Source organism: Eublepharis macularius, chromosome 9 (assembly GCF_028583425.1).
Source record: "Eublepharis macularius isolate TG4126 chromosome 9, MPM_Emac_v1.0, whole genome shotgun sequence".
NCBI classification, from domain to species: domain Eukaryota; kingdom Metazoa; phylum Chordata; class Lepidosauria; order Squamata; family Eublepharidae; genus Eublepharis; species Eublepharis macularius.
In genome coordinates, this window is record NC_072798.1 from 82797240 (window position 1) to 82820777 (window position 23538).

The 23538-nt window shown below is 40.5% G+C and overlaps 1 protein-coding gene across 1 annotated transcript in view; it reads right to left on the reverse strand.

The window, feature by feature from the left end:
• Positions 1 to 233: 233 nt before the first annotated feature.
• The window catches only part of POT1 (protection of telomeres 1), a 94590-nt gene continuing 71285 nt past the window's right edge, over positions 234 to 23538 (reverse strand). The window contains exons 11-19 of the mRNA XM_054989400.1: positions 20551 to 20630; positions 20264 to 20305; positions 19115 to 19271; positions 18288 to 18490; positions 15156 to 15291; positions 10747 to 10841; positions 7633 to 7724; positions 5594 to 5699; positions 234 to 2592 (exon numbers count right to left, since the gene is read on the reverse strand). Of these exons, the coding sequence (XP_054845375.1) occupies positions 2483 to 2592; positions 5594 to 5699; positions 7633 to 7724; positions 10747 to 10841; positions 15156 to 15291; positions 18288 to 18490; positions 19115 to 19271; positions 20264 to 20305; positions 20551 to 20630 (1021 nt within the window). The 3' untranslated portion in view covers positions 234 to 2482. The remainder of the gene's footprint in view (positions 2593 to 5593; positions 5700 to 7632; positions 7725 to 10746; positions 10842 to 15155; positions 15292 to 18287; positions 18491 to 19114; positions 19272 to 20263; positions 20306 to 20550; positions 20631 to 23538) is intronic.

The following is a 23538-nucleotide window of genomic DNA, read 5'->3' on the forward strand; positions in this document are numbered from 1 at the left end:
GGGTTAGTTATCTAGTGTCGTTTTCCTCTCTGCTTGAATGGCTATATGTCTGTACCTTTCTACACTAATGTTAATCAACTTTTTGAAGTATAACTTGGTGTGTTCTTTGGGAATTTGCAAGCTTCAGTCTAAATCTCATCTAGCTTGGCCTTTACTCACCATAAGCAATCAGGATATTACGAACTTGGGATAAGCAGCAAGAACATAGAAAAGATAGAAATTAAACCCAAGAGTAAAAATAAAAAGTATTTATTTAACAGATATCTTTGTATCATTAAATACTCTATACAGGCTCTACATTGTACCAAACTATCCTGAAAAAATGACAGATCTTGTGTATGAAAATCAGTGCCCTACAAAATTGAACTGAAATTATTGAAATGAGTCTGGTGAACAAAATGTCTAAACTCATTGCCTTATTTACTCTTGATTTCTGAGATTACATAAAGTCATACGCACATATATTTACAATGCAACAAGTGCACAACCAAAAAAGTCTGATTGTTGTGTTAGCATGCTACCTTACATGCTACAGATGTCTGGAAATTAACCTTTCAAAAAAATGCACAAATAGTTAATTGCAGTGCACTAGAACTCTCCTCTGGTGATGCCATTAAATGCGCAACAGCTCAAGCTCCATGCAAACAAGACCTGTCCATTTACTTTGACTTTACTATAACTAAGTAACTCATGGAGATCTCTACACTGGAATAGTTCAATGGTTTTAAAAGAACAAGACACCACTTTGTGGGCATTCGATTGTGTCCCTGGCCAAGCATTAATTGTTTTCATAATTGTTTTTTATCCCATTAAAATAAATAGCATTAAGTTGCAACGGTGTCAAGTGACAGGCATACCAATTTCAAATTTTAATTTTGCACTGATCAGTGTAACACAGCAGGCTGCCTTCAGAATTATTGCCAGTCACATGTGCTTTTGCAAAGCAACAAAGGTCTACTAAATTAGAGAAAGCCATTCTCTTAACTCTGCTGCAGTTGAACTATTTGCAGCTATTTTGCCCTCCGAAAGACATATAGCACTGCAAAGGAAAGCTTCCATTGCTCAGTGCAACTGTTAGGCTACCTAAAATTCAATGATTTTTTAAAGAACAGGCTAGAAGAAGAATTATTCCTATATCCTAGAATCCATATAATCTGCATCAAAACAAATTTTACTGTGAGCACAATGTCAAGTAATTTGGTGAAACTTTATATAGTAGTTTGTTGCAAGTATGAAATGGATTTCATAAAAAGGTTCTTCCTTACTGGATGAAATTTTTTTTGCATTCAAGTCTAGCATGGAATCCAAAAATATTATTGACTTACAGGTTAAAAAACAAAGAAAGCCGAGTAGCTGTTTCATGCTGGGACTCAATCAGTAAAGCAACTTAGTGGCCTTAAAGTCTCAGTCTCAAATTGGCCACCAAATCAGATTACACCAAAGGTAGAGGAGATCAGTAGGAACATAATCCAACCACAAATTTAGTTTCTTAGATCATGTGTAACATGGAATGGTAAGCAAATATGTAACTGGAGTACAACCAGACAGAACACTTGCCTGAAAGGTACTTGAAACTAATTCTATTACTTGGCCACCCCTAATATTAACACTTAAATATTGAGGCCATACAACACATCCACCAAACTGAAATGTCATTGTTCTAGTGTGTACATTTATATGTACGAGGATTATTCTGATAAACAAGGGTCGCAAGCTTAGCTGCTGATACTTTTCCTATCTGTAAGAAAGAAGAGACACAGCAACTCACCATTAGGTCAAGATAAAACATGAGGTGCCAAGGAAAGTAACTGTGCCATTGTATAACCCTGTGGCTGCCTGCATAGATGGCTAATGCACTGCAATAACGGGACCAACGTTCTGTTTCATTATTTAGGGAAAACCTTATTTGGTTAACTTATAAGCTGAACCCAAAGATAGGAATATATAATTCTATCCACTGCACCCCATTTTTGGAACCAGTGTCACTTCTGCAGTCCTCAGTCATAGATACATGGTACATCTGAGAAACTCTATCCCATTCTGCCATCAAAAAAATTCTTGCATGGCAGAGTATCTACCAGGCTCATAATACCAGCATATCAACACACACAATTATCCAAGCCGTTGCATTGTTCTTTGATCCATCAATATCCAAAAGGAATATAATCATTTCTTCAAAGAATTTCTGTTCAACTTTGGAAATGACCACCAGGACGTAATATGTTTACTAGCAAGACTGCGAGTTGTTTGGATACAAAACCTCTGATAATATGCTGCCAAACTACAAAACTTTCAATGAACATACAAGAATCTGCAAGGGGACAAAGTGGACATACCATATTAATTTTGAGACACGTGCAACGTTCCATTTTCACATCTCATATAAAAGCAAACATTGTAATCTAGTGCTCCACAGCACTTACAAATTTAAAGGAAAGCAACAAGCATCACAGGACTTGAATTTTTTAAGTAGTTTGATGTATCAAACATCTTCGGCGATCATGGTGTCAAAAATCTGATAGGAAAGTTGTTCTTCTCTTCCATTCTTGACATAATAAGATTTGATGAAGCATTCCAACCACGGCAAGCCATCTATGGATCAAAATCAATTTTTCAATTTGAATGTGTTTCCATATTATGTAGCTGAAAACTGTAAGCACAAAGACTCACAGAGAACTGTGAACACTAAGCTGAAATCAAATGATCCAACTGGTATGAGGGAAAAAAACCAGGGTTGTACTTGCCTGTAACCATTGTTCATTGAGTTCTTCTGTGTGGGCACACACTGGACTGCGCGCGCACAGGCCAGCCGACTGGAGAAGTTTCTGTAGCTTCTCTAAAGCTCCGTTAGGGGGCTGCTTCTCCCAGTCAAGTAGCAGCTCGTTTTCCTAACTAAAAGGCCATGTGATTTCCCAGGAGAAGCAACCCCAGAGAGCAGCCCCGCTCTCTGTTCCTTGCCCTCAAATAAGGTAGAGAGTGACCAGATATGGCATTTTTCCATGGTGGCATTTTAACAGTGAACCTACCTCTCCATAGAAATTCAGCCAGCTCCTGACTTGCTATCCTTTAGATGCCAGGAGAAAAACATTTTTATTCCTTTCGGCTTCTAAAGCATATTTGAATGACATGTACTGATTTTAAAAACGAAGCATTTTATTGCTGCTGATTTTATTCTACAATGTGCTACTTTGTTTTTGGTTGCCCCTTACTTTAAACTGCTGCTTTTAAAAACTGATGTCCTTTAGTAATTAAGATTTGTCAACTGCTAATCTTCAGCTTAATTTTGTTATTTTATTGTAACTTGCATTAGATATTGCTCATAGAGAAGCGACTGATAAATCATTTGCCTCATTTTTCCCCCCACAGTGAATCTGGCTCTACAGCACCATGAAGGAACACAGAAGTTAACTTTTGCCAGCAAACCCCCAACAGCTTTAATTCAAGGGGAAAAAATTAGACAGTTGCACTTTTGTACAGGCAAAAGCCACTTCAAAGTATTTTGGCAGCAAACTGGACCAATTGCTAATGGTGAAAGCACAGATGTATTCAGGCTTTATAGATCTTTTCATGAGGTTATGGAAAGGTTAGCATTTCTAAGAGATCAGAAAGGACAGCAAGTCATACCATCTGTGACTTTGAAGACAACCTTTTAGAACTCCTAAAATGCCAGGATCTTAGCTAATGCCTCACTCACAGTTCAAAGCAGCTCACTGACGTGATAAAAGTAACTCTCTAAACAAATAATGTTTACAATGCTGATTAATCTACCAGTATGGCTATTTGTATTTGGTAGATTGCACCCCACAGGTCTTAATCTTCCAAGATTAGCTACTGCTTTTAGAAGCTGTTCAGGTACAATAATGAGAATGCAAAAGGGGGCAGTTGTGCACCCCACTTAAGGCACCCCTCAAAGCAGGTACAGTTATTCAAGGCTTCACCTACTATATAGATGCAAGTTTCATGTATAATGGCACTAATCAGCCACTAGTTTTATGGAAAGACCAGGCGGTTGATGAATGATTTCACTGCAAAGAAGACTAACCACTAAGTATTATTGTCACAGTCTTCTACACAGTTCTCTTGCCTCTGGATTAGCACCTAGGAAGGAAGGAGTAATTGATCCTGGGGCCTCCCTTTCTGACTCAAATGCTATACAGGGAAACTGAGTCTTAAGAGGATGCTGGGAGAAGGGGGTAAAGGAAGACAAACTGATAGGCCTCTGAAATAGCTCTTGGAGTTATCGACAAACAGCTGCCCCTTTGTAGACATTTCCACCCCATATATTGTCCCAGACAGATGTCATCTATATGTGGAGGTCTGCTTACCGACCACTCTCTCTTCACCAGTTCTGGAAGACACCTAAAGCTTTACCCTATTTTAACGAATGGGAACAAGTATGGCTGTCATCCTCTCTGGCAAGATCTACACATTAAGCTAAATGAAGAGACAGAATACTGACATGCTAAAATGGATGACAGCACTTTGGAATGCTGGTGACATTTTTGAATGCTTTCCACAACTACCAAATTGGCACAGAGGGCTGGACTATATGCTTTCTTATTAATGTACTGCTTTCTGTTGGCAGTGATTTTTTTTTAACATGGAAGAACATTCAAAAGTTTTATTTCCACCTGTAGACTAATGCAAGATCAATCATCTGTACCAACTCTGCATTCTACGAAATCTTTCTTATAAACCCAGATAGGCTGTTAATGGCCAGAAAATATCTATCAGTGTCAAATTCTCCCATACGCTACAATTAGCTAGTGTAAAAATATGGTCTAAGGATGCATTATCCTTTGTACTAAGTCTTCTTAGATTATTGCTGTGCCCATTAATGTTTTTAAAAACAGAGTTAGAACTCAATGTAAGGTTGAATGGTATAGCTGAGTGTATAAACATTAATTTCCCTTTCCCATCCTTTAGACCTAGGACATGTTATAGTAGTAAAATAGTAAGCATACTGAAAACAGTATCCTATAACATAATTGTGTTAGCGGGTTTCGACAACTCACATGGATTCCACTGAGCAGGCGCAGAAGTGCGCCCCTAGCGGGGATATGGAGGGGAATCGCTCCGTGCTGCAGCAGCCCGATCGGGGTGGCTGCCAGGCGGAGGAGCCTGAAGCTGCCGGCCCCGTGCACCTCCTGCCCACAGCAGCCCAATGGGGTGGCTGCCAGGCAGAGGAGAGTCGCTCCGTGCCGCAACAGCCCGATCGGGGTGGCTGCCGGGCAGAGCACCCTGGAGCCGCCGGCCCCATGCGCCTCCCGCCCACAGCGCCCTGATCTGGGTGGCTGCCGAAGGAAGGAGAGTCGCTCCGTGCCACAGCAGCGATCGGGGTATACCTCACTCACCTCTCCCCCAAGCTACAATGGGGGCGAGGGCAAGGGGCCCGGAGGTGAGCATACCATCCTGCCCTCCTTCCCCTGCCCCAGATCCGGGTGCTGGGGAGGGGGCAATGGTCAGACAGCCCCCCTGCCCTTTCTAGAGCCCGTTGTATTTTTTGCTACAATGGGCTTTGTTTCTAGTAGATATATAAATAATGACATCTATGTATCTGTTTCTAAACTTCTGCACCAAATAAATGCTTCACCTGGATTTCTTCCTGTTGGGCAAAGTTTGTTCATAATCCTCTCCATGTCTTCTTGAAAAATATTACTGGTCAGGACTTCAGATGCAGGAATTTGGAAAAAATTTTCCTGAAGAAAGGAAAAATCAAGGGAATGATTTTTAAATGACCCAACAGGCATCTTCTAAAGATTTTCTTTTTTTTAAAAAACAGAACTTAAAATGCAAAAACTGAGAACTAAGCCATACCTCCCACAAGTTTAATTATTAAAGCAAATTAACTGAGATTTATGGGAGAAACATCTCAGACAAATGGCAGCCAATTTGTAATACAAGCATTAAAGTACGCAAATCTGAATTCTAAGGCAGGTAATTACAATTTGGCACTGTCTTCAAAACTATCTCCACCTTCTCTTTTAGAGAACACAATGTAAATTTAAGCTGCTAGAAAATCAACACCAGCTCAACATTACTAAAATTCGTAGCTCAGATACAAATGCACAACCTTTGCATAGACAAAATCTTGATCAAATTCTGATGCATAACGGGTGTATATACATTACCTCACAAACTGTTTTCTAGCCTAGCATGGCTGCACTATGGGCCGGTCTTAAAATTATCACTTTAGAATTAAAATGTAAGACATTTCTGAGATCAATTAGCACAGTTCATTTTCTGTGTTCTACTGATTTTGTCAAGGAAGGTTTTGATTTTACAGATTTTAGCATTTTATATCACTGTGCACAGTATTAAACAAGAACCAACATGGAGCAAAAAAGTCATTTCTTTGCAAATTTAACTTTAAACAAATGACATCCTAGCTTTCTATAAAATCCTCAAAGTGGCTTATAAAAATAAAGACAAGACCTCCATAAAAACAGAAAACAGTAGAAATAACTAATAACTCAATTTTACTCAAAAGCCTTGAGGAAAAGGTGAGTTTTTATATTTTATATCCTCATTACAGGCCTTCAAATGCCATCAGAGAGGATATCAAATATAATTCTTGAAGAAGGGAGTTTCACCGTTTAGTGGTGGCCACTGAGCAGGCCTCAAATGTACCTCTAAAAGTGGGGGTTCCCCCTGTAGATGACTTCAGAGATTGAGCATGTACATATAGCTGCCATCTTTTAGTAAATTTAAGGCCACAGTTTGTTTTCTATACTAAGTTCTGAACAACAAATGCTGAGAACAAGATAACAGAAATGATAATGTAAGGAAAGCAGCTGATTATGGGTTTCTTATACTTATTTTACTCATCTTTATTACTTAGTTTATAGCCAATAGCCACCCTAAAAATCTGATAGGTGGCTGTTTTAAAGTTTATTCTTCCAACTTCTGCTCAAGTATTACTGCACTGTCTTGTTCTGAGCACTGAACTGAGAAGCAAAAGGAAGGGTAATGTGGTGAGGGAGAGAAGAAGCAAAACAAGAGAGAGAGAGAGAGAGAGAGAAAGAGAGAGAGAGAAAGCCAGTATGGTGTGGGGTTATTTGACAGAATATTCTGTACGTTATGAATGTTAAGCTGCTGCCTCTGGTCCCTTTAGCTTATATACTCTGCCTGGGAGCAACTCTACAAGGTCTTGGGTGCAGAAAGGTCTGAGACTTGAGATTCTTTAACTGGGCATGCCAGAGATTGAACCTGGGAACTTTCTGCATGCAAACATGCTTGACTATTGTGCCGCAGCCTCTACTGACATCCCCTTTAATATATACCTCCTGCAGAAGGATACGTAATGTGTCTTAACTGTTGAGTAAATTAAGTTGGAGTTAGAACATTTTGTTCCAACAGGGAACAATGTTGAAATTCTGGAATTTTCTATCACCCAATTCATACCATACTAGCTTTGCCTTCTGTATTTTTCTTAGAAGTAACAGCCATTTCTACCAGCATCTCCCTGGTAGTTTTGCAAGTCGTTAGTGAATGCATTTTTAATTGACACATAGCACTGATAATTTCTGCATCAATGCAGCTTTCTGTTTGTGGGAAGCAATATCATCATAGTTTGTTCACATTGGAACACAAGCTACACAGTTTTAAGAGTACAACAATTTCATCTCTTACAGCATCAACGAGGTATGCATCTAGTGTTCCTGTTCCATCATCCAGGGTAAACTTCATCACAAAAACATACTGAAGGAGGACAATGCCTAAAGCTAGATGGGAGGAAAACAGACCATGCATTTATAGACTCCTTGATATAAGAGAACAACAAAGCTTCTAAAAAACAAGTCACACATCTCAAGGTATCGCCAATATAAGCACTTTAAACTCAGCCATTTCCTGCAGGTGTAAGAGATTGTCATGTGCTGGTGTGACTCTCCCCTAAAGTGAAAGCAGCAGCCAGCATGTATACAAGCACCATAACCTTTGGAATGCATTCAGTGGACTTTAGACTGGACCACAGGTGTAAAAAAGAAAATAATCTGTATTAATTGAAACACTGTTGGCACACTAAAAATGGAGCTATCAAACTAGAACAATGCTGCTGTGGAAGCTGCTCAAAACCATTTACGTACAGAGCTTATCATTTATTCAAACTATTGACACACTCCCTGACCTACTCAATAAGCTCAACCCAGCTTGCAGCTGTTAGCACACAGGGGCAAGGGCTGAGGCTAGAAGTGGTGGGCCCTCCACTTCAAAGCAGTCCATCCACTTCATTAGGCTTCACCAACTGTAAGCCATCCATGTATCTGGAAACAGACTGGGCTCTGATGGCAGCCTGAAGGAAAATGGGCTAACCATGGAGGTCCAAGTCATGGTGGATGGAATGTTGCCATAAAATGTCTTGCAGTGAGCTTGTGCATTTTGGGGGTTTGGATCCTTGGGGACCTGAGATACAAGCCTCCTTACCATCGGAAAATATGTCTTGACCACCATCACTGATAGAGAGGGCACTCGTATTCATGTTTGGTCATATTCACCCATCTTTCTCTCACAGAACAGAACCCAGCACAGTATTTTTACTTTAGTTCAAGGACTTAAAAGAAACTTCCCAACAGCTAACTTACTAAGCTGTAGAACTCTTACCAGTTTTACTGATAGATGTTTCTGTGCTCAGCTCTAATTCTTACCAAATCACTGGCCAAAACGAAACAAAAAATAGGGTGGTGGCGGCGGAGGTATCCACCTGCAGATTAGCTCTGAGGCACACATCTGAAGCACCTTTTTCAAAAACAATTTATTCTGCACATCTTAAATTCTTTTAAAAAGGCTCAACGCTGATAGAAATGCCTCCAGACAATAGGGATGGATCCAACCAGGTTTTTTTCTTTCTTTTTGGACTGGTGAAAAAGGGGCTACGGCCATCAGAGAAGCCATCCTAGGAACACAGAACCTGCATGAACAGAAGCCATGTGGAATGTAGGATGCAACAAGCAGGGAAATAAGGTGAGACTGAGTAAAAATGCTGGCTGGATTCAAGCAAGTATCGCTTCCTTGTTTAACAGGGCAATCCTAGACAGACTTAGCCCCCTTTAAGACCCACTGATTCAGCATAGGATTGCAATGGAAGGCTCCGCCTTGATTTTGTGAGTTCCAGTGTGAGAAATTCTGAACTGATACCGATACTTTTCCAATTTTCAGGAAATACAAAGGGACATTGTGTGCATGACAGCGTCTCCTGCCTCAGCCCTTCTACAGTGATATCTTAGCTATTGTGCAGGCAACCTTTGGCCAAGATACTTCTGGATCAGGCCTTACCACATCTCCAGAATCAGCCCACCACAACCTTCTGATAATAAAGAAAGGAGACTTTTTCACCAGGATTTCCCAACAGAAGAGATTTCTCCCAAGAAAGCTGTGGCATTACCTATTTGGGTGTGGCTGTTTCTGACTGTGCTCCTAGAAGGGAGGACTGTGCTTCCTCCCTAGAAGGGAGGAAGATGCAAACCACACAGGACACAAAGGGCTATAAAACCAGCACAGGGTGGCAGGGTGTGTATCAGAATCTCCTTCACCACCTGTTGGGATTCTCCAATTCAAATTGTATCAGCTGAATCTAAAGTCTGCCTAGCCATGTATGGAGTAGTGCCTGTGTATGAATGGGATACAATGGGATGCTTTATTTGAATTTCCTTGATGTGAGTTTAACAAACATTACTCCTATATTCAAGAACTTACTAACTTGCTTTCTCTCTGTCTCCCTCCTGCACCTCTGGGGGAAAGTCTTGCTGGGTCAGAGTGGATTTGGCAAAGGTTTGATCACCTTTCTAATTTATTTGCACTGGGACTGTGCTCATTCTTGGCCCTGATTCAAGTTTAGTCCTGATTTCAGTTCTTGCCGTCTGCAGCAAGGACTGGGGTGGGAGACAGAAGAAAAGCGACTGGATCTCTGATTTCCTGAGTCAGGGCAAGACCCATAACAATAAATAAACTCTGTGCATGAACAAAGCAGGACTTTTCTTGCCTTTCAAATGCAGTTCTCTTAAAAGACAGAAACTACTGTAACTAGAATACAGAGATATGCTTCATTCTCTCTTGAAAGTTTCCTTACCTATACACGTACATACACTGAGTACAGAACAAATGTCATACTTCACACACAACCATCGTTCCCATTTAAATGTGTTTGAAGTTTTTGAGGGCAGGAGGAATACTCCTCTATACAACAGCACTATAAAATCTAATTGCTAGATGTTAATATTTCCTAAATGTCTGATGAACCAGAAATATATAAATGATTTATAATTGCATGCTATTTAAACACACACAAAAATTCCCGTTCCTTTCCTTGAAGAAGTAAATGTCTCTGTGCGCAACTGGAAATCACAATCCATATATCTCTGTATGTATGTAAAGTTTCTCCTTACTAACAGAAAGCTTTTGCAGACATGGGGCTTCCAGTACTGGAACAGCACATACTGTGTGTGCCCAACTCCAATTTGATTCTCTGTCAGAAAAGTTGCACGGTATGCTCTGCACAAAACAGCAATGTGTACTGGAGGGCAATAATTAATAAGCCTAGGCCTAGAGCTCGTGGACTGAAAAGAGAAGCTCCAATATTTATACTGCCCTCCAAAATGAAGTTTTGAGTAGCCTCAGCTACACCAGACTTTATTCATACATTTACATGCTACTATGTTTGAGTGTAATTATTGAGTTGGTTAATTTACTACTTGAGACATAGGAGAATAAAACTGCAATGTTACTGCAGGGAAAATTTTATCAGCTGACCTTCTGCTATTGTAGTGGGTTCCCATGATGCATTCTGCTGTACAGCAAGGGCAGACAGACTCGCCACTGCCTTTGGGTCTGAACAACGCTGACACCTGAGGTTTGGAACCAAACAGTACAAAATGAAAGCTGTCAGAGGGAAAGAAGAGAAACCTTTTCCTGCTTTTTTTAAAAAAGACAAGTACTTTTCATTCAGTATGGGAAACAATAACATTTTAGCACCTTTCACGGATTAGTCATCAAGAAAATAAGTCACTGTGGAATTCCAATAGAATAAGAATGGTAGTCCTTTCTGTATTAAAAAATCTGATGTTTGCAAACAGTCCTTTATCATATTAGAAATAATAAGCTGGGGTCCCATGAGACTCGCACAGGAGGGAAATCCTATGCCTCCCATACTGGTTTCCACCTTCTTTTTCTTCCCAGTCTTTTTGCCATTTTATCCCCCCACCCCATCTTCCACTCTCTCCTGCCTTCCTATGCTTTTTTTCTCCGCTTGTTTCCCCACCCTGTTTTTGTCTTCCCATTCCCTCCCCCCCCCCCCTTCTCTCTTTGCATCCAGAGGTTCTCCCAGGTCTGTAGCAAAATCTCCCCTGATTGTACACAGTTTTTTATGTGGATTTTTGTCCCATTTTCAGAATGAATGAATGAATCTGGCACATTACATTAAACCAAAACAAGTTGGCCTGTGACTTCACTGGACCAAGATATACAATGTTGGAGCCAAGAGTGCCTTTCTATGAACAGATGATTCTTCCAGGAATGGAAGAAAATCCATTATCTTAGGAAGAGATTTTAAAAATTATTTTAGTAATGCATCATAGTAACTGTTAAAAATACACCATGGAAAAAATTTCCAAAGCCAGGAAAGCTGTTAACATGAAGTTCTGTTTGTGAATTCTAAAAAAACCCCAAAACCAAACAGAGGTAGTATAGGACTACTCTTATATATGCACATCTAAATGCTAGTATATTATAGTTAAAGACATGAAAAATGATACCTATTTAATTTAAAAATCTAGACTGAGAAAAATGACTCCTTGGGGTTAACTGAGTTTTTTTTCCACACTGCTGAATGTGACTAATATTGGCCTGTATAACTGGTGGTGAAATTGAGACAAACAAGGTTCTGATTCTAGAAACACACTTTCATTAGTTCCATTAATTTACATGATATGCAGTTTAACAGGATCTCACACCTTACCTTAGCAGACTAGATGAAAGCACCACTGGTTTATCTACATAAGCAGAATGCAACACAAAAACAGTGTTGCACTTATCTGTAACTGTTGTTCATCTAGGTCTTCATGCAGGCACACACTGGGACTGCGCATGTGCAGACCAGCTGCAGAGATTTTTCAAGCTCTCAATAAGGGGCGCTCTGCCCTTGCATCATGCAAGCGCGCGGACTTCTTGCCCAAAGCAGGTATTGCTAGGCAGAATGCCCGATTCCTTCAGTTCCCCTAAGCTGCCAGAGGTTAAGTACTCTCACAGCGGGGTAGGAAGGAGGGAATGTGTGCCTGCACGAAGACCTAGATGAACAACAGTTACAGGTATATGCAACACTGTTTTCATGATCATTCTTACGTGCAGTCCCACATTGGGAGTATAACAAGCTACTCACCAATGGAGGAGAGTGTGAGAGTTGAAGAGAGTGGAGTACAGCGTTCCCCACTGATGCATCTCTTCTTGCATGTGTGTCCACAGAGTAATGTTTGATTAAAGTATCTGCTGAGGACCATGTGGCGGCCGGGCAGATGTTGGAGAATGGCATCCCTTGAAGGAAGGTGGCATATGAGGATTGCGCTCTGGTTGATAGCTGTACCTGTTTAAACATTGTTGGTAACCATATGTGCCTTGGTAATGGTACCTGGGTTGCTGGTATTGTTGTTGTCATTGAGGAGCTGTGATGACTCTCTGGCAGTTTGGTGATTTTTCTTCATTTGCTGTAATGCCTTGTTTGTTTTTTCTGAGAATAGTTGGTGATCCTCGCCTGAAGACGATGTAGTCTTCTCTCCAACCGATTCGTCCATAGATGGGTCAGATGCGAAGTCTGATGCTCTATCCAATTAGGATCCATGGTCATCTACTTCATTAGATCTGGAAGAAGATGGTGATCAGTTCCAATGTCTACGATCCAAAGATTCGGTTAGAACTGAATATACTGAAGGTGAAGGATTTTGAGTGGCAAGCGAGGAGGTATTCTGGAGCCATGAGAAAAATTCCTGCCAATTTGGTACCTGTGCAACAGGAGGAGTCTGTTGCCAAGGTGCAGGAGATGATGCAGGCAGACCAGTTGGAATCATAGGCTGGCTCCATGTTGTAGGTTGCCGTTGTGTCTTCTGTGGGATTGAAGGCTGGATGAAAGAGCTCTGGTCCGTTCAGGGGCTGATCGGAACCGATGTTGAGGTCGAGGGCATTGGTTCCTGACTTGTTGGAACCGGTGTGAAGGAAGGTTGAAAAACCTCCGGTGGGCTGAGATCCTTGTCATCCACCTCATGGATGGTCGGTGTGGGTGGTGGAGACAGGGCAGCTGGCATTGTGAGCATCTCTTCTTCTATGACCACAGAAGGAGTGGAAGCAACTGACTGGTGGTGTGGTCGAGATGATGTTGATGCCGGTTTCTTAGGGTGCTTTGATTTAGGTTTTGACTTCTTGGCAGTCGGTTCCAAAAACGTGCGGTCCTCTCTATGCGAGGATTTTTGCTTGCTCAAAGCTCATTTCTGTTTGGGTTGTTTGCTCCTCATGAGAGTGCTTGGGTCGGTCTCCTGAGTCAGAACCGAAGGTCGAGAAGGTGTCTGATCCGGTTTGGAAGTTTTTGGAACCAGTTGGTAGGAAGAGCTCAGAAGCCTGCACAGCTGATAACTTTGCTGCTGGCTTATTAGGGCCTGATAAAACCATCTCCCAGAGTGCTGCTTTTAGACGCGATGTGTGGTCACTATGGGCTTTGGGAGTGAACCGTTGGCAATGCCTACAGGCAGATATGTTGTACGATTCCCCCAGGCATAAGAGGCAGGGGTCATGCTCATCCATATGTGGCATCTTAGTGTTGCATTTTTGGCATTTTTTTAACAGAGCCTTCTGAGATATCTTTAAACTCACGGTGCAAGTCAGTAGATGATCTGAAGTCAATAACGAAGGTGGGGAATGCAGGAAAAGTCCAGAAGACAAGAGAGTAGTCAGTAAAACAAACCTGAGTCAGTACACAATGGAAAGCAAAGCAGATTGGCTAGAACGAGAGGAGAGCAACTAAAGAACCTTCTGCGTAGATGGCGAAAAAGGAACTAAGGGAACCGGGTGTTCTACCTAGCAACACCCATTTTCTACGGGAGGTCCATGTGCATGTGTGTTGCAAGGGCAGGGCACCCCCTTCACTTATTGAGAGCTTGAAAAATCTTTCTCCGTAGCTGGCTTGCGCATGCGCAGTCCCAATGTGGAACTATACGCAAGACCAATGATGAACAATTCTTACAATTTGAATGAGAAAAGACAGCATTAAAAGCAGCAGCGCAGATTAAACACAGCCACTACATTAGTGCATGAGAGTGAATATGTACACACAGAATACACACATGCATAACTGAATGCATCATTTGAAAAGCAAGGAATCACAGGAGAGAGGACAATTTAGAAATCCCATCCCATCATGCACATTTTTCTGCTTCAGAATTCTGAGCTCAGGCTTCAGCCAGCCAATTTCCTCCTCTGAAACTACACCCCCCCCTTACCTGACATTCAGCTGCTCCCAACATCCTGTCCTTTCTGAAGTATATTTGGTCCTCATCAGACCATGTAAAGATTTCCTTTTCTTTTATTAATCTACAGAGCCATATTTTTCTGCATATCTGAGCATATCTCGACTTTCTCTACAGGTGGCCCAGTTTTGTGACTTTTGTCATCTACACAGGGCCAGCCATTGTACTCTTAGATACAGAAACGGAGGGCACACATTGTGTTTTTTATCTTCAAAACAGACTTTCCATTGAAGTTAACGGGTACTCATGAAACATATACCAAGCATTAACAGAGTTCCGGATGGAGACAATATTTCCTTTACGGTAAATCACACTTTCAGCATGCAACTGTTTCAACCAGAACATATTATGTATAGTTTTCATAATACCTGTTCTTTGACTTTTTGTATACAAAAATTGTACAACCATAGAGATGAAAACAATTTAAAGATTTAAAAACCCCTGACATAGAGACACACTATTTCCTTTAGGTGCTATACAGCTAGTTTTTGATTCATATTCAGTCTACAGTCTTATATATACTACTTGCTACACAGGTGGGACATGTACTTCTCATATCAATCAAAGGTTTCAGCATTAGAATATGAGAACCTGAAACATGGTTGCTTAACACATATATATTAATATCCATATATCTTACTTAAAAAAAATTACCCATAGTATTGAATATTCCCTTGCCAAAAAAATGGCACTGAAAGGTCCAGTAAAACAAGGTTATCTTCTACAGATCTTACAGGTATAATTCCTTTAAACTTTTTGGAAAGCCTTAAGATGTCCCTTAGAGTCCCTCCTATTAGAAAAAAAGAAGAAAATGTTATTAGTTTTTTTAATACTTTAATGTCTTAGCTAATACTTTAATGTCTTAGCTCGTCATTCTTACTCATTTTATCCTTTTCCACTGCACTACATGGAAGTAAACAGCCACTGCATATTAGAATATGGGGACAGATATACAAATCTTAAGTGACTTACTTAAGCTTTGTTAAACATCCTTCATGGATGATTTCCAAGAGCAGTAAGTTGCTGATCTAACAGGAGCTTGGCTGCTATTTCTGTTGTGCCTACCTAAAAATACAAGGTATCTGACCCATGAAATACTGGGGCAGATCCAATTGCTCCACTGAGTAAAGTTTGAAACCTTCCTCCAGCCTATGGAAGGACTTAAGAGATTCTTGCTCCAACAGAAGAACTACTTCAGTTGTAGGAAGGCTCCTTGGAAGATCTCTCTTCTTCCTCTGTAACTCAATGCAAAAAACACGTGGCCAAACATTTATGCCAGAGATAAGAGGTTGGAGGACATGCTCTCCGCTTGCCTTGGGCTTTCTGTCCTTTCTTATTTAGACTCCTCGGTTAGCCTAAAGTTATGTAGAACCTTTATGATTCAATTGCCCCTTTTCAATGGTATTGCTGGGTCATCTGTTAAGGATCCCTTTTTCAGATTGGTTATGCCCTTGCCCCCTCCAGACAGTTGACTCTTGTACATATTCTCTTGCAATGTTTTTATGCGTCTCAGTCTAGGTTAAAATGGATTATGCCATGCTTTGATAAATGGACTATGTTTCCTCTAGCAACATTAGAGCAAAAGGTTCAATACCTCTTAGAAGATTCTGATCCTAAAATACTTATTTTGTTGTTCAACTTCTAGAGACTGCAGAGAAGTGTCGAAAGGGTTTTTAGATACTGGTTTTATTTAAGTTTTTCAGTTGCATTGTTCAAGACTTTGGTCTAAGAATAGGGGTATGAAAAGAAATGGAGGATATATTACTATTATTACTATTACTATGTCTAAGAACTGGGGTATGGAAAGAAATGGACAATGTATTACTATTACACCAGTATTACTATTAATGCAGAAGACAATGGACTTTTGCTGGCATGTGGAATGACCCTCCATTGGGGATAACAGTGTCACAGAGGACTGCTAATGAAAGTCTGAATGGTATGGCAGAGGCACAACAATAATTCAATAACATTGGTTGGTGGGGATCTACTGACTTACAGGACATACCTGAACTTTCTTACAGATGGCTGCCAGTGGTTTGTTCAAGGCCTCCAAGGGATCTTTTATGGCTCAGAAGAGTCTGAGAACCTGTTATCTCAGACATTCCAAGCACACTGGTGCAGAATCCAATGAAGTGTAGTGAGCAAAGGATGCATTTTTCGTATATGTTTGTTGTGGTACAAGATACCTTCAACTTCCAATATACCATTCTAATGGACACAAGCCCTTTCAGGCCACTGCTTGGGATCCAGCAACTGAATCTGGTGTTAGCCCAGTGCAGCATTTCCCCCCCATTGAAGTAGCCATAAATTGTCTAAACTTTCAGGGATCAGCAGAGTAAAGCTTGTGACATTTATAGAACTTGGGAGAGCTTTTTTCCAAGCAAAATGAAATACATTTCAAAAATCATGTACTTCACTGCTGCTTCATTGGCCCCAAGGCAATATGTTATTTTCAGGCAATCTTTGTTAGGCAGTCTCTCACATAAGCACTGAGCAGATCCCTACCACGCTTACCTTTAGCAGAGCTGCTCTATCATATGGCCTGTTAACTTTACCCCAGAATGTTCATTTGAACAGAACGGAAACATGGAAGAAACTATTTAAAAAATAACATAACCCAGAAGTAAAGTGACAATGGGTACATCTAGCAGGAGGTTTTCTTTCCTACAAAGTCCTTCAGATAATTGAGAGCTGCACAACTCATTTTCTTGGGAAACTGCTGTTCGATTCAATGAACAAACACGCACATGATATGTGGCTCTAGAGATGAAACGGAGCAAACTGATTCTATCTGTAGCTGGCAAAAAACGTACAACGCATTAATCATTGGTGGTAGACAGTTGAAAGAGCGAGTTTCAAAGTCAGCTATGTTACAAGATCAAATAGACAGAGCCTTATTAATCCTCAGCAGGGAAGGGCTTGTCTACTGCTTTCTTGCAGTGATATTTCTATATATGTGAAAACACTGACATCCAGAGGATGACAAAGTTAAAAGTACATTACCAAGAGTAGAGACACTGTAGGGCTATGTTTAACCCAGCTAAAACTACATTCTTTTTAGAGTATAATATGGACTCCAAATAAAAATCCAATCAAAACTAGATTATACACAGACACAGCTAAAACATAAAATTTCTGACTTAAGACATAGTATTCATTTTTACAACAATTCTTCTCAGATCCTTCCTCCCCCAGCCAATATTTAAATAAAATTATTTCAGAGAATTAATCAAAGATCATCCAAGTCCAAGGAAAGTGTTTTCTAAATCTACCTAATTATTTTGCAGGAGACTGCAAAGCATATGGCCTTACATATATATATACACACAAGGCTTTGAATCATGTCCAAGGGGTCTCTGGGATTTTTCCTTGTTTATATATATATGGCTTTACATGCTTATTATAAAATTCCTTTTTAAAAACAAGGAAAAATCCCAGAGACTCCTTGGACCTGATTCAAAGCCTTGTGTAAGCTTTAGTATGAGTATGCAGCTCCTTGTGTACAATGGCTTCCCAGTTTCTTGCTCTACCATTGTATGCAAGGTGTGTTTCCCCACAATAAAAAAAAAAAAACAGCAGTGGCCTTTGCACTGCACAGTGAACACACATTGGTTACACGGTGAAATAACTTGACACAGCACAATGATTTGAAAATAGGACATTAAGATGCTGCAAGCAATCCCTTTTGTAAACTTGGCTTAATGGAATCAACTGAAGGTAGGTTACTGGCCAACAATGACTTTGGAACTATTAAATATATTATGTATAATTTAATTGGCTAACCTTCTATCATAATCAAACTGTCTTCGGGCTCTTGAAGTAGTTCATAACGTGTTACAAAATGAACAGCTACATATCGACTTCCCTGGCTTTCAATATCCCACACAACAGATTCACAAAAGGGTATATTTTGTGAATCTGGATTTGGACGTGTAGCTGAAGCTTGTAAAAGTGTATCAAACTCGGTCACATCTGGAACTTCTTGCCTGAAAACAATTATAGCATAAAGTAAAAACTATTGGCCAGTTCAAAAATATACAATAGATTTAAATGAACACCTTTATAAATGAGACGACACAATATTTCAGATATAGAAGCTTGCACATATGTAGAGTTACCCATGTGCAAGTTTAACCTTGAGTAACTAGCAAATGCATGCCTCAGCAATTTTAGACCTTCGTGATATAAAATGCCAGAGTATATGGGACACATTACCTCTGAACAATTTACTAGTGATAATCCTAGATTCATTTATATTTGCTAAAAATGATAGAAAAATGCTGCGAAAATTAGTCTTCTTTGCTAGGATTTAATGACACCAATATAGTAATAGTTATTCTGAATCCACCTCCCCTCCCTGAGCTGGCATATGATAGTTGGAGCTAACCTGACAGTAGTTTTTAGCAAATGTTATATTTTGACATGTTTCTAAGCATACTGATGATAAAATACTGTTTCTGCCTCCTGCTCCACACTTGATCCTGACTGGGTGAAGGAGGGGCAGGCATTTTCACCTGCTCCCAGGTTACTGTGGAACTTAAAATACGGCTCATCCGCAATGTCTCCAAAACAGAATGAACACTTATAATGAGATGTATTCTGGCACTTACAACAAGTTGCACTGCGGACAAAGAAGTTTAATAGATTGATGGAGCTTCTTTGGTTCAAATCTTCTCAGCTTAGCTCTGATGCGATACTGTTGAGGAATTCTGCTATTCAAAATAGTATTCACTGCTGTCACATCAAAATGCTGGTGATCAGTTAGCACTGGAAAACACAATGAAATACCAAACAACTGGTACAATATAAACAAGGTAAGGAAAGTGGGTAGGAAAGACCACCACTGTCAATTTAAGAATGATCATTTCTCCAACATTAAAATCTTGGAACAAATAAAGGAGGTAATGTTTTAAATACGTATTTAACGTATATTTTTTCTCCCCCCCTTCTTTTCCCAGCCCCCTGTGTTATGCAAAAAGCTGCTTCTGAAGGCTGAGGGCTCCGTGAGGATGCTCCATAATAAGAAGTAGAAACTGTTCCTCACTCTTACATGGATGAAAAGTATGGATGAATGGAGAGAAGGTAATTTCCACTAATTTACATCACGCTGCACTTTCAGGCGTGGCTTCAGGGAAGGGGGAGAAGACACATAGAAGGCTGGAAGAAGAACAGTAGCAGCTAAGATTCCTTCTTCGAGCTCAGTTTGTTGAGGTCTGGATGTATCTGTGTCTTGCTCCCTGTCGAAAAGGTATATTCACAAGGGATAGGCTACTTCACCTGCCCCATCCCATATTTCTACTGTAGTTGACAGGCAGTGAAGTTAGCAACAAGGAAAATGCCAGCACATATGTTTCAAAGATAGAATTTTTTAAAAAATCGTACAAAAGTAAATCTTTTTATTTAGGATACTTCCATGCCTCCTCTTTAGAGCCATGCTAGAGGTGGCTTACAATTAAAAACATGCTACATATCATTAAAAAGCTGATAAGATAAAACCTTTTAAAAAAATGTAGTTTGGCTTGGCGCCTAAAAGAAAGTAAAGGAACTGCTGGGAGAACTTCAATGGGAAGTCTTTCTGAAGGTGAGGTGCCACGACAGAAAATGTCCTGTTTCTAGATGCCTCCTGCTTCACCTCTGAAGGTAGGAGAACAGAGAGCAGGGCTTGGAGGGCAGAGTACGGGTGGAGACAGTTCTTCAGACAGACATGCTTTTTATGCACACATATCTAGGCAACTCAACACCAAATCTGAGGATCTTACCTGTAACAGATAGCTCCTGGTAAGCCTCTAAACAGGATCCTACTTAGAAGAAAAGAAAAAGGAAATTAATTTCCATCTCATTGGTAAATTTCTATACAAGCAGAAATCCATACAACAAAAAACCAAACCAAACGTAGCATCTTGAGTTTTAAATATTTTGACTTAAAATGAAAAACTGAAATGGATAAACTTGAACAAACCCTGAAAGAAATCGGATGTTTGAAAAGTGTTATCCACGAGCCTTAATTACTGACTCTTTAGATAAAATGATTGATTTTTATTCTTACATGTAAGATAAGAGTCCTCAGGTTCTGCAGAAGGGATTTCTGAACCTGCGTATTTTCTCAAATCCAGAGAGTCCAGGAATCTGATAAGAGAAAAAAAACTTTTTGAAAATAACTTAACACAGAAACTTGAAATAAAGTAGTAAGCTCAGACTTGTGCCCTTGCAGACCATTAAGGAACAGATGTTCTCATTCCCATTTCTGCATCTATGTGATGGGGCAACCTTTACTAGAGACAAATTCTGATCAAGTTGCAGTGCCAATCCCACCCATCAAATTCTATACTATCATAATTTAAAGGTTATCAGGTTTGTATTTCACGCACAGACTTTGGATATCTGGCAATCTGAGACTATATTCTGGATTGCAGCAATGGATGATAATGGCTCACTTTATATCAAGGTTGTATTTTGGAATATTGAGAAAGGACAGTGGATATCAACACAAAATAGCTGCCAATCACAAACTGGTGGAAGTTTCTAAGGCAAGTGTCCTCCTACGATAGAGGCAGCTGGTTCTGAATGGGTGTTCTCTGCCAATGCAAAGGCAATAACTCCTAGATCTTTTGAAGTACTTCCTACTACTAGAAGATAGAGGAAACCTAGGGCCAGCTCTTTACAACAGAAGACACGATTCCCACCAAGAGCTTCCAAAATCACAATTCAGCTTTTCAGTCCCTATGATGCACCAACTGGAACCTTAGCCAATGTCATTCATCTGCGGGAAACGTCATACTTTTTTTTAATAGTGGGGGAACAGGAAGGAGAGGGCTATATTGTAGAGATGGGATCTCAGATGCTTCGCTAATGTTACGGACCATAGACTTCACCACTATGTTGCCTTACATATTATTTGCTGCTTTAAATATGTACTCTTATGTACTACCTGTGCTTTATGTTGTCTAATATCAATCCTAGAAGTGATTATGTTCTGTTCCAGTATTTTCTTCTACTTTGTATTGGATTCTTGCTAACGCTATGTCTTTTAAAACTTGTATCTATTTACTCTATGTCCTTGACACTGTATGGAAATGTACTTGAGATACTGTATAGAAATGTACTTGATACTGATTATACTAAGCTCGTACTATGTAACCACCAATCAATAGGTTTATTTACAGTTAATAACCAATACAGACTACTGTGTAACCCGCCTTGAGTTTCAGTGAGAAAGGCAGATTAAAATGACACAAATAAAATAAAATAAAAAACAGAGACTCCTGGATCAGACCTGGGAATCCCGATCAAGATAGCCAGATTAAACCAGGTTTATTCGGTTTAATCTGGCAAATGCAGTTTAAGCCTGTTGGCCGGCTATTTCCTAGGCTTCCTGGGCTTCTAAGAGTGGAGGATGAATGAGGTGGCGGGGGAGTGAGTGGGCAATCTGTGCAGGAGGCTTCTTTGTCTGACCTTTGGGGATTCTTGGACAGGAGAGCATTTTTTTTAAACTGCTTGCAAGGAGTTAAAAAAACAGGGTTGGCTCAGAGCAGACTCCATTTTGTGCTGCTGTTACCTGCTCTCTGGCTTCTTTTCTTTGCCTTTGGGATTATCCAGTCCACTAGTGGATTTGCCGCTTGCTGCCATTACCGCCACACCTGCCTGGAGAAAGATCTGTGCTGCCTGCCTGGACAACTTCTACATGGTTTGAAACTCATATGGAATTGCTGTTTTGTCTTGCATTTTGGGGGTGGGGGTGGCCTGGTGTTTGGGAGGGATAGAGTGAGGTGGGGGAATGACAAGTTTTGTTCTTACCTTTCAAAAACGGCTTTTGCTCATGTGTCTGGGAGTGCTTTGACTTTTGCTAAATTGTTTGTTTGCAGTTCGTTGCTGTTCATTTATTTGCTGATTGCTCTGGGTTTTTTCTCTCATGTTGTTGTGGCTTGCATGCTGCTTTAATGGCTAGAGACTCGCTGCTGCTGGCCATGTTTTACTGAGAAGCTCGCTGCTCGCGCGTGTGGGGGGGAACACGGCATTTCTTTTCTGGCTTAACTTGCTTTGCCTTCTTCTTCTGGTTTAAAGGCAAGAGCTGCTGTTGGCCATTTGGTGGTGAGATTTCCTGGTTTGTATGGGGAAATTGCATTTCACCAAGAGGTGCGCTGTTCTCCACTGCAGTTCTCATTGTTCTTATTTTTTTTTGCCACTAGTGGACTTTAGGGGTGCTCTCTGGGTTATTCAAACAACTATCTGAACTTTTCAAAAGGTTTTTAAACGTAGGCTAGGTATAGGCCTTGTTAACAAACACAAATTAAATTTTAGCTTATAGAGACCAATAGAGTTTTCCCCTTAAGAGTCTGGTGTTGGAATTAAGAGCAGTTCAAGTGTTCTGTTCTAGTCAAATAGATAAACATTCCCCCCCTACCCCTGGCCTTCGTAAAAACATTAATCAGGCTGCTGCTGCCTTGCTCTGGGGCTCCTGGCTTCAGTGAAGCCAGGCCAGGTGCTTTAGGAAAGAACTGCCTTAGACTGACATGTAGCCTGGGTTTCAGGGAGTTGCACGATTCCTGAAGTGGAAGTAAGCCTCTTGCTAGTGTAGTTAGCTAACAGTACCTACCTAAATAAGTCTTTTTTTTTTAAGTGTTTTTATCATCTCCAGGTTAGAGCCAAAACAGAACAGTAAGCTTTGAGAGTAGGTACTAGTCAGAGTAGCTGTTAAAAAAACGTTGTGAAGCAACAAGCATCAGGCAGGATGAGGCAGAGGGCTGCCGGGTTTACTGCAAGGCCTAGCTCTATGCTGCAGTTCTCAATGAGGTACACATGGCGGCCACATTGCTGCTGCTATCAAGAGGCAATTACTGGAGTGGTTAGACAGGGACATAACCACTGGATATATGGTGACTGATGGCAGCTCAAACATCCAGGCAGCAGCAGAGCAAGGGGGCCTCAATCACATTTACTGCACGGCCCACAAACTTCACCTCATGGTGAGAGATGCTATGGGTCTGGGCTCTTCTGAGGAATTTGGAACAAGCGCTGCAACTCGTGTCTTATCTTG